At 53.2% G+C, this 18,023-nt stretch overlaps 1 protein-coding gene and 1 long non-coding RNA gene across 3 annotated transcripts in view; one reads left to right on the forward strand and one right to left on the reverse strand.

The window, feature by feature from the left end:
* Positions 1-17,041, reverse strand: part of LOC144616913 (uncharacterized) — a 56,060-nt gene extending 39,019 nt beyond the window's left edge. The window contains exon 1 of the long non-coding RNA XR_013556769.2: positions 16,152-17,041. This is a non-coding gene — a long non-coding RNA (uncharacterized LOC144616913). The remainder of the gene's footprint in view (positions 1-16,151) is intronic.
* AQP6 (aquaporin 6) lies at positions 74-10,192 on the forward strand. Of its 2 annotated transcripts, XM_081796152.1 has the most exons (4): positions 74-6,838; positions 7,651-7,809; positions 8,068-8,148; positions 8,806-10,192. In XM_081796152.1, exons 1-4 carry the CDS (start codon positions 6,476-6,478, stop codon positions 9,016-9,018), a joined length of 816 nt encoding a protein of 271 aa, XP_081652278.1. In that variant the 5' UTR covers positions 74-6,475; the 3' UTR covers positions 9,019-10,192. The 2 variants fall into 2 exon arrangements, with proteins under 2 accessions (XP_081652278.1, XP_078306011.2); XM_078449885.2 differs by lacking the exon at positions 74-6,838 and having other exon boundaries at positions 6,945-7,809.
* Positions 17,042-18,023: the final 982 nt, after the last annotated feature.

Here is an 18,023-nt window from a genome sequence, read left to right on the forward strand (position 1 = left end):
ACAATCTGTCTCCTCTTCATCATCCCCTACACTCCCCATGATCTCCACAGTTCTCTGTGGATAGACAGGGAAGCAGAGGCCAGGGGAGGCTTAGAGAGTCATAGAGACGAGGTCAGGAAGAGAGAGGGTGAGGGAGAGAGACCAAATATGGAAATAGAGCAAGAGGTCAGGAGCGAGCCATGAGAGCAGAGGAGGGGTCCTCACCAAGCCACCCGCCTGCTTGCCCCTCCCATCTCAGCTATGTCAAGTCTGGGCCACTTGAGGAGGGCCTGGCACTGGGGCCAGGGAGTGCCAGGCCGGGGAGAGGAGAAGTGAACTAGCCAGCAGCCCCTTGAGATGCCAAGGGGGTGATCAGCCAGGTCTGTCATCACGGAGGAGGCACAGCCCTGGACTCCCCTCTGTACACCTCACTCTTCCAAAAAGGTGCCATGCTGGGAGCCTGCAGTCAGAGGGAAAAAACCCCTGTCCGCCCCACACACATACCCAGAAGCCACAGCCAGTCCAGCCTTTTCCTGGGCCTCCTCTCTCCTGCCTCTGCCAGCCACTGTTCCCACCATCTTCCCCGGTAGGCCTGTAGCTCTGCTCTTATCTGGCCTGTCCCCTTGTCACTGACACTCTTTAGGCAGCCGCCTTAAATTCACTGAGTCTCCATCTCTTCAGCTATAAAACAAGGTTTAAAAATGCTTCCCTCACAGGGTTGCTGTGGGAATGGTCTAAGATGAAGGGAGTGAGATTCCTGGGACCAGTCGGCTCTCTGTGGGAAAAAATGGTGGAAGTCGTGCAGATGAGCAGCTCGGGACACAGTCCTGCGTCATAGTTAAGGAGTCTGGCTTGGAGCTCAAATCCTGCTTTGCAACTTTGGGTAACACAGGCTGAGTTTTAATTACCTCATCTGTAACATGGGCATACTTGTACCCACCTCATAAATTGTTCTGAGCACTAAATGAGACAGTAGATGGAAGGAAAATGCTGGTGCAAACAGGACCAAGCACCTCAGAGTCAGTGCTCAATAAACTAATGCGAAAAGAAACCAGCGCATACACATCTGGGACCCCAGCCACACTCTGGTTCTGGGCCTCTGCTCTCCTGCAGGTGTTTGAACCCGAGTTCCTGGTTCTCTCTGGAATGGACACCTCTCCCCGTGGTCTTCAGTTTTGCCTCGGAAGAGGAGGGGATAGTAGGGCCAGGAGATGGACTGAGAAGGGGTGGGAGAAACGATGGACCCTGGCTGGCCAGCGGCAGCCCCAGGGACCGTGGGTGAGGAGGAGCAGACTTCCCAGCCCTCACCTGCCTCATCCGACCCCTGGCCCCTACCATGGAGCCAGGCCGCAAATGCCCGCTCCGACCAGCAGGGGGGGACCTCGTCCACCGAATCCGCTGCTGCTAGGCTTCCTCTAACACAAGTCCTGGGTCCCGGCTCTAGCCACATGGGGGTACGGGCCTGGGTCGCCTAAGCCACCAGGAAGCAGCTGCCCCCAGTCCACTATAGAGGTGGAGGATAGGAGGTGCAGAAGGGAGAGGATCCCTTCCCCTCTAGTCCCCACATGACTCAGGTACAGGCACAGACACGACTGGGAGGCTGGCCTCTCCCTCCAGCGCAGCGACCTGCGTTCCTTTTCTGGATGGGCCCCAGGGGGAGCATAAGGAGGTGAACGGTGGGCCTATGGGAGACAGATCTTCAGGGGTGGGTGGGGCACCCACCTGGCCTGGCCAGAGGACGAGAGGGGTCCAAGGCCTTTGGGCGGACAAGCAGCAGCGGCGGGCTGTTTGGCCAGCAGAGGGCGCTGTGTTCCTTGGTGTGTGATCCGCGCGGCTGGGTCCGGAGCCCACAGAAGCCTGCGCACACATGAACACGCACACAGTAACCCCGCGCGTCTACGCTGACCTTCACTTGTACCCAAGGGGCTGTGTCTTCTCGGCATTGACTGCTCCGTGTGTGTGTGTGTGTGTGTGTGTGTGTGTGTGTGTGAGAGAGAGAGAGAGAGAGAGAGAGAGAGAGAAAGAGAAAGAGCCACATCAACCCACTTCCATTCTGTCACAGGGCTGGTGAGGACCAGATCTAGGAGCCTGGCTCCCTGTGTTCTCAGAGGGGCATATGTGTGCATCACACCCAAGCACACACATGCTCAGTCACCCCTGACCCTCTGCTCCACCTAGAAATGGAACCTGGGAAGAGCCTTGATTCCTCCCCCTCTCTGCCCAGGGGCTGCTGGTTTTCACCAGGTAGGAAGGTGGACTTGGGGACACAATGGGGAGATGGAGGAGGGCTGGGCTTAAAGGCAGAGAAAGGACGTAAGGCTGGCTGTCTAGGGGGGGTGGACAGGACGAGGGGTTGAGGAGAGGGTTGGCTCTCGGAGCCTCAGCTTCCTCGGTCAGGTGTGGATGAAGCCTCCACAATTCGGGAGGATTGGTGAGACGACGCGAGGGAAGCTGCCTTGAACCCTTCCCTTTCTGGAGGGCTTTCGTTCTCCCTGCTCTCCCAGTATGTCCCCTCCCTTTTGCTCCCTCTCCATTCCCCAAGCTGAGAGGACCTCGGTCAGAGCTCACACTGCCCCTTGTGCACATGCACCTATACACACCCCGCTCCCTGACAGACACAGCCACCCCAGCGGGCTGGAGTGCCCAGAGACAGGGCTCTAGGAGGCTGAAAGCACACGGCCACCTGACAGGCATCTGTAGACAGCCAGGTGTGGGGCCTTGGCAAAAAGCCTCTGAGCATAAGGGACCTCAGAGCTTAGCAGTAGAGCCCAGGACTGGCGGGGTCCGGGGAGGAGCTGGCGTGGGAGCAAGCCCTGGACAAGGCTCACTTGGCCTCAGGGGCTGAAGGACCTTGTTCTGGGCCAGACAGGGCCACAGGAGGCTCAGCTCTAGGCCAGCTGGAGACAAGAGCTGCTCTTGTACTTGATTCTCTCAGCCTCCAGAGCCCAGAGCAGGAGCCACTAGCCTTGGAACTGCCATAGCAGCCAGGACCCCTCCCAGCCCTGCTCAGTCCTCACACCCCTCTCACTGGAGAGGTGAGGGGAGCGGCAATCCTAACAGCCAAAATTTTCTGGCTCAGAGACACTCTTCTGGTGTCAGCACATTTGCCCCTGATGACACATGGGGAAGTGGGAATTGTCTCCATTTAAAAACGGGGAAACTGAGCTCCCAGAAGTTACATATTGGTCAGGGGTGAAGTATACATGGCAGTGTGCAATTGCTTTTGCTTGTATTATCTTATCGAAGGCTCTTAACAGACAGGCATTAGTGCTGCTTGGTGGACAGGTGCAGAAAGCGAAGCTAGGTAAGGTGTCGGGAAGCCCTTTGAGGCCCTGTCTGCAGGAAGGGAGAGAGAGAGATGCCCTTGAGGTTCCCTAGGACAACCCCTAAGCAGAGAACCTACCGAACTAGGGAGGAATGTCACCTACACTACCCCTGTGGCCACATTCCTTCATTTCTCGAGCATTTATTGAAAGCCTCTTTTATACCAGGCAAGCATGGGAGTTTGCACTGGAACAGGGGAGGCACTAAGGAGGTCGAAGCCAGAAGTAGCCACTGGCTGGAGGGGAATATCAGGGCAGGCTTCAGGGTGGAACTAGACCTGAGCAAAGTCTTGAAAGGGAGACAAAGAGGAAAGGCATAAGAAGCCAATGGTCTCTCTACTACAGGATTTTCTAGGCCTGTTATCAAGAAGCATCCAGGAGAGGGAGAAGTGAAAACCCCAGAGGAGACTGGAACCAGCCCTGAAAGGGTGTCTGTCACTCAAAGGGAGCCAGGAGCACAAGGAGGAGCCCCCCGACTGGATGCAAAAGAAGGGCTGCCTCTTCTTCAGGGCCCGAGGGAAGCTGGTGAGGGCACGGGGCAGTGGCAGGTGAGTTTGTGGCTGGCAGGAAGGATAGGAAGAAGTCTTGCCTGCGAGTGTCTCTTTCCAGGTGGGACAGGAGGCAAGCTGATCCTCTGGAAGAAAGCTGGAATGGGGGCACTTGGAGAGCTTGGGCAAGGTTGGAAGTAGGCCTTAGAAGAATGGGGAGAGAGCGAGCAGACTGAGGATGGCATAAGGATTGCTGAGCAGATTGGCGGCCCCTGCTGAGGCCAGAGACCATGGACTTGTCATGGCAAAAGTCTGCACGGATGGACAAGTTTCTCCAGCAGTGCTCAGCAGTGCAGATCAAGGCAAAGAGCTGTGGAGGAGAATGAAATGGGAGAGATGCAGGAGGTGGGGCAAAGAGAACAGGGAGCCAGGACGGTGGGGCGCTGACCACCTGGGGATCTGGGGGGTCGGGGGAAGGGTGAGGCCAGGAAGGCTGGAAGCACAGAGAGGGAATGAGGGAGGCATTTTACAGGGACTGAGATGGGAGAGGGTGGATGGACAGAACCTATAATTAGAGCTGGATGTTCCCCTGCAAGATTTCAGAGGGTTCGATCCCAGGTGAGACAGGTATGAGGCCGTAAGAATAAGCTGGCTGAGATGAAGTAGATACGAAAGTCACCTGCCTCCAGGAGGTCAGGAAGCTTTTATTCGTCCATTCGTTCACTCAACAGATATTTACTGAGCACCAACTATGGCTAATCCCTGTGCACAGCACTGTATGTGGGGATGAGCGAAATTTGGCTCCTGCTCCCTGAGGGACTCACTGCCTCATTAAGGAGGCACATTAACACCATGACAGCACTCTGTGGTGACTGGAGTGTATGAAAATGCCCAGGTGTGGTGGGAGTACGCAGAGGGGTCCTCCCTCACCCAGGAAAGGAGGTGACACTGAAGTTGAGCCTTAGGGATGAGTTAGGAGTTACCCAAGCAAAGGACGTAGGAAGGGCTCTCTGAGAAGAAGACAGGGCATCCGCCAAGGAAAGACCAGCAACGGAGTGTTCCAGAACCACTGGCCCTTTGGTGAGGCCACCGGGTAAAGGACAAAGCAGGGAGCGGGGAGAGATGAGGTAGGAAGAGCAGGATCCCAGAGGACCTTGTAGGCCAGGCATGAGGGATGCTTTGAAGGGATTTTAGCAGAGGAACAGCAGGATCAGATTTGCATTTTAGAAAGATCACTCAGGCTGCAGTGTGGATAATTGATTGGAGCTGAGTGAGGGAGCAGACGGAGAGAATGGTTAAAGGCCGCAGGGCAGCAGGGGTGGCAAAAAGAGGGCACAGTCGAGAAATATTTAAGATTCAAAATCAGCAGGATTTGATGCCACTATTGGTTGGGGGCAGGAGGGAGAGGAGGGTCAAGGATGCTTCCCAGGTGCCCCCAACAGAGCTGGAGAAAACAGGAATAGTGCATTGGGGCGGGGGGGGGGGGCACAGAGAGAGATGAGGGTCTCCTTCTGAGACAGGCTGCATTTGAGGAGCCTAAGGACAACCGGGGGATATCAACTGAGCAGGGAGATTTGGCCAGGGGCAAGGTCAGGGCACACCCGTGTGGTTAAAAGATGAAAACTGTTATCTTAACAGCCACACCGATTCTTCTTAGGGAGAGAAGGAGCACCTTTGTTTGAGAAAATACCTCGACATGCTGCTGGGGTTAAAAGGGAAGAGCCTAGGGCGTGGGTGACCTCAGGGCCAGCATTGCCACAAAAAGTGTTCGGCTGCCCTGTGAGAGGCTTGAGCAGAATTGTTCAGGCCCCCGAGAAGGAGGAGAGCAGTTAGTGGAGGGGAAAGGGGCTGAAAGGGAGGGGGTGGGCAAGGGAGACAGAAAGGGGCACGGACAATGCAGTGAAGGACCAGTGGAAATTCCCAGCTGGCAGGGGAAATTCTCCACTGCCATGCATGTCGTCTCATTAGCTGTGGAATAAACCCCTCCTCCCTCTGTCCCCTCTGCACCCACACAGGCCCATGTCCTTAGTAAAGTTGACTCTATTCACATCTGCTTTCTACGAGTAGGGGTTTGGGTGGGAAAGGGAGAAAGAGCTTCATTTCACATCTGGGTTTATGGGGCATAGAATAGTGTGAGCCCATCTGGAGGCAGAGCCTGCAGGCAGAGGGGACCGGGACAACAGGAGCCTCTGAAGCAGGCCTTGGACTTGGGGACCTGGCGAGCTTGCTGCCTCTGAGCTGACATCGGGATGTGAGCACCCTGGAATCCCATGCCCACCATGACTCCTGTACCTGCCACCCTTGGGCCAGGCCTGTGCCTGCCGCAGAGTGAGGCCCGTCCAGCTTAGGAACCTGGAGGTTCCAGCTCAGCACCTGGAGGCCGCCCCCCTCCCCCAGCTGTCAGGTGAGCTCAGGGTGGGGCAAGCGTGTGAGCACCACTCCTTATATGAGCCCTGCACCTCCCACCCACCCAGACACACATAATCCTGTGCGCCTGCTCCCTGCACAGTCTGACTAGGTGGGGGCCAGAGGAGCCTCAACACAGTGAGACAGCCAGAGCAGGCCAGAGGCAAGAGACCCCAGGAGACAGCGAAGATCAGAGGCAAGAGGCCCCAGGAGTAGAGGCGGCAGCCAAAGCAGCAGGACCAGGACACCGTGTGGCCTGGCGGGTGAGGCTTGGCCAGGATGCTGCTGGGCCAGCTCTGGAGAGCTATCAGCAAGGAGCTGTTTGCTGAGTTCCTGGCCACAGGGCTGTACGTGTTCTTTGGTGTGGGCTCCAGTCTGCCCTGGCCCTCGGCGCGTCCCACCATGCTACAGACCGCCATCACCTTCAACCTGGTCACGGCTGTGGCTGTGCAGGTCACCTGGAAGGCCAGCGGGGCCCACATCAACCCTGCTGTGACGCTGGCCTTCCTCGTGAGCTCCCAAATCTCCCTGCCCCGTGCCGTGGCCTATGTGGCTGCTCAGCTGACGGGGGCCATTGTGGGGGCCTCAGTGCTTTATGCGGTCATACCAGGAGACATCCAAGAGACCCTTGGGATTAACATGGTAGGTGCAGGGAGGGTCACCCAGCAGGGCCAGAAAAGGGATGCCCACACAGGTGGTAAGGGTGGAGGACCAGGCCTGAGGAGAGGGGACAGGGAGGTGATAACTTGACCACGTGCTCCTTACCTGCTCTGGGCTGGGCCCTGGGACCCAGGGGAACCAGACTGTGGCCTTAGTGCAGGCAGAGCAGGAGTGGTGTTATGGTACGAGGAACAGGTAGAACAGAGAGAAGCTGTAACTAAGAAGTAAGAGTCAGGGAAGGACCAGGCATTTAAGAGGCAGGGTAGCGGGGGGCGGGGGGGGGGGGAGGGCTGTGGGTAATGCAGGAGACCTGGCATGCCCTTCTTCTCTCCAGGTCCGCCCCATGTGCCCTGCTCCTCTGTGTTCCCATGTTCCTCCTTCCTCAGCACCCTGAGGCCTCACTCCTCCAGATTCCCCTAATCATCTATCCTTCCACCTACTTCCCCAAGTCTCCTCCTTCCACTCCTACCCACGGTCTCCTCCCAGGCTGCTTGAAAACATGCACCCCAGCTGCTCTGAGCCTTCCCTTCCCCACCAGTCCTGAGCCTGTCGCCAGCTACTGGCCTCAACAAACCGGTGGGCTAGGAGGGGGTGCCACGCGTTTCTGCAGGCAGCAAATGTCCAGGGCTGACCCGAACTCTACTGCCAGCTGTCCCCGATCCTTCATCTCCTTAAGTCCTGGACTTGGCGGTGGTGAGGCATCACCTCCTCACAGTGAGGCAATGAGGTCCAATGGGGTCACCAACCCCTGGCAGAGACCCCTTCGCCTACAGCATAGCCTCCTCCTCACCCAGGTCCAGAGCAATGTCTCAACTGGCCAGGCCGTGGCAGTGGAGCTGGTTCTGACCCTGCAGTTGGTGCTCTGTGTTTTTGCTTCCACCAACAACCGTCAAGCATCGGGCTCCCCAGCTATCGTGATTGGGATCTCTGTGGCATTGGGCCATCTCATTGGGGTAAGAGGCAAAGAGGGCACTGTGTGTATGCACACACTGATCCCTCCTTGGGGAGACTGCAGAGGCCCTGAAGGCCAGGAAGTGTCCCTCCCTGAGCCCCTAATGCGTTGGGCCGAGGCTGTGTTCCCACAGTCCGGGCCCAGGATACGGCAGTGCCCAAGGCGGGTGCCGGGGCTCTAAGCCAGGGCAGAGGAGGCTGTCCCCTCCCAGGCCTGCTTTAAGCCTCCTCACACCACAAACCTCCACTTGCCCCTCCAGATCTACTTCACCGGCTGCTCCATGAACCCAGCCCGCTCCTTCGGCCCCGCCATCGTCGTTGGGAAGTTCACGGTCCACTGGGTGAGAGCCTGTACTGGCAGCCATTAGGTGGGGAGAGCCTGAGCAGGGGAGATAGGGATTGTGGCTTTCACCAGCGGTGGGTTCACAGGGACTTGGGGAGACAAGGCCCCCTACCACAGGCCATCTTGACCCCCAGAGGAGGTTTCCCTAAGCTCAGAAGACAAAAGCGAGTATCCTGGCTTGTATTTCCTGTCTTTCCAGCTTCAATAGCCCAGAGTACCCAGTGGAATGTCCATAAATGGGCCAGGACAGGAGATGCAGCCTTGGCCCAGGCCTTAAGTCCTGGCTGTTTCCTTATTCACTTTCTCCAGCTGGACCAGTTTCCAAACTTGGATAAAGAAAAAGACAAACAGAAATAGACACACACACCAGCAGAGACAGGAACAGCACTAGCCAGGGCTTCTGGTTGGAACACGGGAGGGGAGAGGAGGGAAACAGAGTGGTGAGGAGACTGGGCCCACCCTATTGAAGGCAAGGTCACCTCACCTGCAGGGACCTGAAAGGCAGAACACCTGCTTCTCAATTTTGTCAACTTGCAGCAGCTCGAGGGGTCCCGGACGACGGAGCCAACACTAGGGAGGCGGGCAGGGATCCCAAAGCTACCCTATGATCCTCATAGCTCCTGACTGGGGCACCTACTTCTCTCTGCTTTTGCAGATCTTCTGGGTGGGACCCCTGACAGGAGCTGTCCTGGCTTCGCTGATCTACAACTTTATCCTGTTCCCTGACACCAGAACCATGGCCCAGCGACTGGTCATCCTCATGGGCACTGAAGAAGTGGAGAAAATGACAGGGGTGGAGCCCGAGAAGAAAGAATCCCAGTGCCGTTCAGGGGACACTGAAATGGGCAATGCATGTCAGGTGGTATAGAACTTGGCCCCCACCTTCTGGCTTCTGAGAGGCGCCCTTTAGGTGGGTAGCATGCCTCGTAGAACTAGACTTCAGGTTTTACAAGGAAAGCGGGGTTGGGGGTGGATGAGGGCAGGAAAGACGAGGAGGCTTGGCCTCTTGTCCTAACAGGGTGGGCAGGGAATGCCACTCCCTATCCCTGGCATTATATTTCTGGATAGAAAGAATCTGGGGAGCAAATCTGTTCAGTTTCCTCCTCCTACATCTCTTAATGGGACAGAGCAGAAGGAGGCAGGGGAATTCATGACTGTCCTCCCCTTCTCTCATCCATCTGGACTCTGGTGGGCATCCTGGGCCTCCAGACCCCCCTGTCTTGAGTATTGGAGCCCAGACAGCCACTCAGCTTAGACACTAAGAGATGTAGAGACCTCGGGGAGCCCCAACTTCTCACCCCACCCTTGGCGGGGAGAGCCAGACTTCCCAGAAGAATCAGGCCCCAGGACAGTCTCTGAGCTCCTCAAAGGTATTATCTCTGCTCTTGGGTATGGTTTGGGGGCTAGGGACCTGCCCTCAGTGTGGGGGCTTCCTGAGGACAGAGACAGCCCTTCCAATAGATCTTCATTCCTCACACCTCCAAATGCTCAGGAGAGGACCCCATCCTTGGGAAGCGCTGACACAAAGAGGAGCCTTTTCTAGGGCTGGCAGAGGGGCAGCATATAGGCAAGGGAGGTTTGGGCCAAACAGGCCTTTTCCAGGTGTTTGCCCACCTTCCATCCCCCATCCCCATTCATGGGAGCAATCCAGAGAGGGGGGGGAGTCCCTATCCCAGCCCCCAGCCCATGACCTGGGCCACAAGCTGTCTCCAGCCTCATTCTCAGTTCTACCAAGATCCTCAAAATGCTATTAAGTCCAAGGATGGTAAGAACTCAGGAATGACCCAAGAAACCAAGATTTGCCTTCAGTGCCTCTGAAGGACTCCTAGGTCTCAATTGGTTTGCTAATATTTACAAGCTGCTGTAAACATACTCTCCCCATGACTTGGGGTCCTACCTGGATCTCGGCTTCCCCAGCTATAAAATGGGCATAGTCCTCCCCCAGGGCCTGCTGTGAAAACAAGAGATTGGAAAATGTTTTTGGAAGTTAAAATGCTTAAAAAACAAACAATAAATGATGATTATTGTAGCTGTTACTGTAATTATCGGGTTTGAATACAATTGCTTTTGGTAATGGGAGGGAGGAAGAAAGAGAGAGATGGGGGGATGATTGAGAGGGAGGGAAAAGAGAGTACATTTTTCTCCTTTCATCTGTTCCACTTACACGGGGCCCTGCCTCCTTCTCTCCTGGGTCTGCTGACCTGGGAGCTTTGTGTGTGTGTGTGGAGGGGGGGTGAGGGGGGACACCGGAACAAAGAGACAAGCCAATAAAAGTCATTTCTTCTCATCTCTATGGTGCTCATCACCATGGTACCCTGAGATACAGCAACCAAATCCATAAAAAAGATAGGTCCTTTTCCATGATGTCTCCAAAGGCGCTGGGGATGGGAGGGGCTACCAAAGTCTTTCAAGGGCAGGGTGACAGAACAAGAGCTGAGTCCCCAAGTGCTCGTGGCCACAGCGGCCGTGTTCAGCGTTCTATAATATTGTCAGTGCAGAATACTATTCACATCTCTCCAAGCCGGGCCCCACTCATCCATCTTCACAATCTCTCAGAGCCCAGAGGCTTCTCGTGCCCTTTCATAAGCAGGGACAGCTGGGTGTGTGTGTGTGTGTGTGTGTGTGTGTGCGCGCGCACACGCGCGTATAGAGGATGTAATTGACTTGCTAAAGGTCACCCAGCTCAGTACCACAGCCCCCTAAGGTCTCCCCAGCTCCAGCTTAGAATTCTCCAAAATAGAGCTCCGGGGGGGCTTATCTGAGCTGCAGCCAGAGGAGGGAAGGAAACAAGAACTAGAAGGTTGAAGAGGGCAGGAGGGGTGGAGCTCCTGCAGTGGGCTCTGAAGCTCCTAGACAAATTGTCTCCGCGTCCCCAGAGCAGAGCACACACTGGGTGCTCAATAAAAGTTTGATGAATGAATGACTGAGGCCGGGCGACTGGGGAAGGAGGGGAGGCAGTAATTGATCAAGAGGAGAATTCAGGAGTTACAGGTTCAGACGAGCCGGGATGAGAGCAGCTGAGGATGCCTATGCTCCAAGGGAGGGGCAGCTGGACGAGAGTGCACACCCACACTTGAGCCCCCCACCCCCCAACCCAACTACTCCAGAGCAGACTGTGTAACCTCTGTCTCAGGAACTTCCAGGCCAAAAACGTAAGGGGATCTGCTTGGAGAGAGAGCTGGGGGCTAATTTCACAACTAGATCTTTAGAGTTGTGCTCTGTCAGAACAGACTAGAGCAAGAAGACACAAGCTTCATGAAAAGTGAGGAAATAGGTTAGAATCTGAAAAGCATCCAAAGTTAGACACAGGAATGAGTAACCAAAGGTTAGTTTCTCCTTCTCTGGAGCCCTTTAATAGGACAGCCAGCCATCTGTTTGGATGAGGGAAGGGCTGGCCCTCAGGGAGCCAAATTCAGAGGTTCCAGCCAGGGGCAATGAAGCTTCACAGTCCCGGCCCCTAGGTCTGGATGGGGGGCAGGACCATGGGGAGGACGGAGACCCAACCAGGCAGACCCTTGGTGCGCCCGCCCTTCCTCCTGTTTGTCAGGGGAAGTTTTTAATTAATGGTGTGTAATCTGATCTGGCCCTTCTCCCTGCTGAGCACTGCCTTCAATCAGTGGAGCCATCTGCAATTGCAATTCATAATTCTCCCAAAAGGGAGGGGGTGCCTTGGTGATTAATACAATTAGCCTTTTGTGTTGATGATTGTCTTAGCAGGAGCAGATGATGTGAGCACAGAGCCTGGGCTGTCGCTTCCCCATTGGCTGGCAGGAAGCCCCTCTCCACTTCCCGCCCCCACTGCTACCTCGGGGCTGTAAAGAGGACACACTGGGACCACACTGTGCAAGGCTGAAGGGAGAGCCCAGGAAGGGGCCAAGCTCTGGAACACATTTAGGCTCCTCGGACTTTGGACTGAGGGGAGAGGAGGAGAAGGCTGGAGAATTATCCAGAGACTTCCACCTTCCAAACAAAATCACTTTGACTTAAAGGTTTCTGTGCACCATGGTTTAAATTAAAAAAAAAAAAAAAAAAAAAAAAAGACTACATGAAGGTATAATACGGGTTGAAAGGGTTGAAAACATTTAAATATAGGCTCAGGCAGTTATGTAGCTGTGTGAACTTGAGCAAGTTTCTTAAGGATCCTGCCTCACTTTCCTCATCTGGAGAATGGGGTCTATGTGATAAGAGGGCTGGAACCACATGGGATGTATGTGTTTAGCAAGGCACCTGACACAGATCTCAGTGGCTGGTAGGGCTGTCCCCATCTCTGCGGTAGACTGCAGTTCCCTCTGCCAATGGCTCAGCAGCCTCCCCGGCAGTTTCAAATGCAGCCCAGTTGCAGCCCAGCCGGCTAGTACTAAAGAAGGAAACACTTCCTCCCCATTCCCCAGCCTTAGTTAGCTTAAGCAAAGGAGTGTGTGTGTATGAGTCTGTTGGGGGGAGGAAGATCCCAGAGGAAAGGAGTCAAGAATCAAACCCAAAGGGCTCCTGGCTGACTCAGAAGAACATGCAACCAGATCTTGGGGTTGTGAGTTCAAGCCCCACATTGGCTTTTGTTACTAAAAATAAGTAAACTTAAAAAAAAAAAAAAAAAAAAAAAAAAGAATCAAACCCAAGAAAGAAAGAAATACCTCCCCAGAACAGAGAACTGGAGCACTGGAGTGATCATGGCTGAGAGCTGGTTTGTGGAAAGACTGAGGGAATGAGAGTAAGGAGTCTGGGCAGATATAAGGGGGTAAAAAGATGCAGGGCTTTGAACATCTGGAATTTTATATGAAAGCTAAGAAAACATAAGGGGAGCAGCCATCGTTGCTGAGGGTTTAAAAGGTAGCACAGGGGCGCCTGGGTGGCTCAGTCGGTTAAGCGTCCGACTTCAGCTCAGGTCATGATCTCGCGGTTCGTGAGTTCAAGCCCCGAGTCGGGCTCTGTGCTGACAGCTCAGAGCCTGGAGCCTGTTTCAGATTCTGTGTCTCCCTCTCTCTCTCTGACCCTCCCCCATTCATGCTCTGTCTCTCTCTGTCTCAAAAATAAATAAACGTTAAAAAAACAATTAAAAAAAATAAAAATAAAAGGTAGCACATATCAAAGTCTGTGACCTCTGATCTATAATAAGGTCAAATGATCTGCAACAAGCTAATTGGGGTCTTGATGGGAGAGTGCACTGGGTCAGGAGAAGCGATGGGCTCAGTCCCTCCGGGCCCACAGCACTGCACTTCACGACCTGAAGCAGCGCGAGAAGAGAGCTCCCGATCGAGAGGGATGTTAACCCCAAGCCAGTGCCAGGCCCCAGCAATGTCAGGTGGAAGACAGGGAGTGAGGAAGGGAAGGGAGAAGTTAAGAGCTAATCAAGAAGCATCTGGCCAAATAGTGGCCACTTGGGTAGCTGGGGCGGGGGGTCTGCACAGCCAAGATGTGCAATCACCTCTCAGGGAGGGGCAGCTACACTGAGGAGCAGTGCATAGTTAGCAAAAGCTGGAGGGGAGCTCGGTTAGTGAAGGTGGTTTATGGGAGTGTGGTGTCCGACAGCACTAATTAATAGACTGCAGTTAATGCGTAGAAAAGGAGGAAGTGAAAACTGTGTCAGAGCTCTGATTAAGTCAGCTAAAGGGGCAGTTATTGCTAGAGCTGGGTCCCTGGTGGCAGGGACCAACAACTCCACTCCAGCCCCACGGACATATGGAACGAGGCCCAGCCAGGCCAGGGCCCGGGCCGAGATCAGAGGAGAGGCCAGGACAGTCGCTGGGGATGTCCAGTTATGAGGCACCAGGCTGGAGGTGCCTCTCCGCCCAGAACGTGCTTCCCGGCCCTCTCTAGCTGCCCTGTTCATCCTGAGACGCAGCTATAATGTCATCACCTCTGAGGCTCTTATGCCTCCAGCCGCCCACTCCTGAGCTCCCACAGCACTCTGCACACACCTCCATCCTGGCACTGAACACCCCTCTGGAGTTGTTTGAACACCTCTATTGGAACATGAAGACCTTCTTAAACAAAATTATGTTTTTATTCTACTCCTTGTCTCAGGGCAACAGTTTCCTTAACTTGACTGTCTTTTTTTTTTTTTATGGGTCCCCGAACCATGGCCTTCCAGTTTCAAGGGAGGAAAGACCTCTGATATTCTGGATTTGGTGAGCAAATTAGACAAAGGATTGCAAGAAATACTCCCAGCTCCCTGCCCAAACAGACCTCTAGTCTCTTTTACGTGTTAAAGCACCCCAATGTTTCAGTACTATGTACTGATTTCAGAACTCCACCAGGAAGTACTATTATTTTGGTCATAGCCTCACTGATTCACAATGGCTTTTCGCTACCTTTCCCCAACTCGGGGGTCACATGAAATGGCTCCAGGATGGGTCATGACTGGGACAGATTTTGATCCTATCCTACACATTGCCTGCCTGCCTGCCTCTTTGCGCTAGATGTCCCAAGGCTGAGCCCTGCTTTTCCTATCCTGCAGCCTCCTTCAGATGCAGAGAACTCCCTGTTTTAAAGCTCTTCAACCACAGCTAAGTAGCAGGTTCCCTGGTCTCCACATCTGGTCTAGCCAACAGCCTACCTCCCAGGAACAGCTAACGCTTCTAGCCCAAATAACATGGTTAATAAGATGCACCACTATTTTATGAGCTACTAAAAAAGAAAAACACTGCATTGTATTTGTAAGATGTCATTGATTATAAGATATCCCAATCCTCAGAAATATTTAAAAAATATATTTTAAGTGCATCTTATGACCAAGAAAATGATCATTTCTCCTCTGGATCTTGGCTCTTTACATCAGATTTTATTTATTTTTTTAACGTTTATTTATTTTTGAGACAGAGACAGAGCATGAACGGGGGACGGGCAGAGAGAGAGAAGACAGAATCGGAAGCAGGCTCCAGGCTCTGAGCCATCAGCCCAGAGCCCGACGCAGGGCTCGAACTCACGGACCGCGAGATCGTGACCCGGGCTGAAGTCAGATGCTTAACTGACTGAGCCACCCAGGCGCCCCTCTTTACGTCAGATTTTAAAGCGAAGGGGAATGGAAGGCCAAAGTGGGAACCACATGAGAGGGTCTCAAGTCTTCTTCCTCTAAGGGGGACGGGCACCATTGTCCTCATATGCTCTCAACTCTATTCCAGCTTTTAAATAAATACCCAGGCCACCCAACATGGTAAACATCTCCCCTCCCTCAGTGCCAGGGAGGCCAGTGAAGAAAACCCCATGTTTTTTTATGGAGACAAAATAAAACACAAACCATGTCAAGCAGGGACCACCATTTTTGAGGGGATAATCGCCTAGCACTCCAACACCATTTATCCAACCACTTCCCACCCTACCGGGTTATCTTCCCCAGAGCCTCCAGGCCAGTGCCATGAGAAGATGCCGAGATTAGTCATTTCCTCCTAATCGGGCTAAAACAGCTCCGTTAAGCTGCCGACTGCAGGCAGTTCCCGTTAAAGCAAAGCAGCTGGAAAGGGCTTAGCCCTTTAATGCCAGCAGCTGTATCTCCCCAGTGCGGCTGCTCTGCTGAGGGGCTGGACTCTGTCCAGAAGCATCAGGCGTTTAGCCCCAGTCAACGTATATTAACCTAAGAGGAGAAAGCAGCCAGCTCCCTGGGAGGAGGAGAGGTGGTTCATTTACGCAGCCCACCTGAGGCCTTGCTTTCCAGTGAAGAAGAAAAACCCCAGCCCCTTCGTATGTCTTGCTCTCCTAAAATCTGCACAAACTGTACTATCTCACAGGCAGGAAGAGCTTTCTCTGTGGCAGGAGCAACTCCATTTTATTTTATTATTTTTTAATGCTTATTTAGTTTTTTGAGAGAGAGACAGAGTGGGAACAGGGGAGGGGCAGAGAGAGAGAGGGACACAGAATCAGAAGCAGGCTCCAGGCTCTGAGCTGTCAGCACAGAGCCACACTCGGGGCTTGAACTCATGAGCTGTGAGATCATGACCTAAGCTGAAGTCGGATGCTTAACCGACTGAGCCACCCAAGCGCCCCAGCAACTCCATTTTAAAAACTTACCTAAAGACAAATCCACTTGTTTTGACAACAAAAGACTTTAGGCCACTGACCACACAGACTCATTCTCCTTTGAGCTGATTTTGTTCCCTCTGAGGCCTGAAGTATTCTTCTGATGCCAGGTGTGCATATGTGTGGACACAACAGACTACTTCTTGGAGAGAAATGGGTCCTGGGGTTGATGAGGAAGAAAGCTGAACAGCCCTCAGAAAGCCCTGGCACAGAGCAGGCTGCTCAAGAGAGATCACTTGAAGACTTCTTACTCAAAGCCAGATGGTGAACATGAGATGGGGTGAGAGCTAATGCCACTCAGGGGGAAAGCCAATAAGCTAATCCGCTGACACGTTTCTAGAAGCAGGCTGATGACTTTGGCTCAGAGACTTGCCTATTCTTGGCTCTGAGCTTCAGAGCACACAAGATGCACATGGGTGACCCGAGAACTGACTCCCACAAGGAGGAACGGCAAACATTCACACCAACACATCCTCCTCCTTCCACACAGAAAACAGCCCTGGAGGGGTGCCTGGGTGGCTCAGTCGGTTAAGCGTCCAACTTCGGCTCAGGTCATGATCTTGTGGTTTGTGGCTTTGAGCTCCACATCAGGCTCTGTGCTGACAGCTCAGAGCCTGGAGCCTGCTTCAGATTCTGTGTCGCCCTCTCTCTCTCCCCTTTCCCTGACCATATCTCTCTCTCTCTCAAAAATAAATATTAAAAAAGAAGAAGAAAATAGCCCTGGATCACCATGCCCAGGACTTCCACCTCTGTAAGACAATAAGCCCAACCATTAAGAAAGACATTCCATTCTCCTGTCCCAAATGCTTTTCCCGGCAGTCTAGGCCACCCTGCTCCTTCTGGGTCATCTATACATAAGCACATCCACATATAGCCCTGAGTGGAATCATTTACATACCTAATAATATTCCAACAGACCCCACAATGCTGATTTAAATAGCAAGCACCACAGCTGAACTCCGGTGGGAGCTCTAATCCCCAGGTTCTTATCCTAGCTAAACTAGAGATTAGTTTGTGGAAATTTATGCCAAATCACCCCTCTGAATTTACCAATTGGGATAAGATCACCTGCCCACCCCACATGGGTGTTGTGACATCAAGTAAGATGATGAATGAAAGCACTTGATATATTGTCGATCACCGTATCGCATTTCCTAGAGGAATCAGTTAATTCCATCTTTACTGATGGCCGGAGAGGATATTAACTGGCAAGTGCTTTATTAGAAATCTAAATATCCACTTACACGTGTCTGAGCCTAGCACGCAGATGGTGTCCAACTGTGTGAGATGTGAGAGCAATCTGTATAAAAACAATGCAACTACATGAAACTGGCAAGAGTTACAAAGGGAGAAGGTAGACAAAAGGAAAATTCCTGCTTCCAACTCTGAGTCCCTGAAAAGTGGCCTCCTTTCCCATCCCACACAACTGCGGAGGACAAGGCTCCCACACACTACAAGGTTATTCCTGGTGACGTCAAACTGCCTTCTGCCTGACTTCGTGAATAGAAACCATCAACAAATACAGACTCTGAGAACCAGAGTCTAATAAATTACACAAGGTAAGGACCCCCTGGCTCGGGGCCTTCACTTATTTACAAAATAGACCACCTACAGGGAGACTTTTTTTTTTTTTTTAATCACTAAATTCCTAGGTTAAGTGACCAGTCTCCAAATCCTGTTTACACTAAAAGCACAATGACTAACATGCCCCGACTCTGCATGCTTAACAGCTTTTCACACCAGTGGCTGAAACCGGAGTCGTGATCAAGGAAATCATCAAAGCACATGGATCAAGACACCCTACTGTATGCACTGTACCGACTTGAACGCTGAGCTCTGTGCCTCCCTTCCTTCCCAGATCGG

This window comes from Panthera onca, chromosome B4 (genome assembly GCF_046562875.1).
Source record: "Panthera onca isolate mPanOnc1 chromosome B4, mPanOnc1 haplotype 2, whole genome shotgun sequence".
Taxonomy (NCBI): Eukaryota; Metazoa; Chordata; class Mammalia; order Carnivora; family Felidae; genus Panthera; species Panthera onca.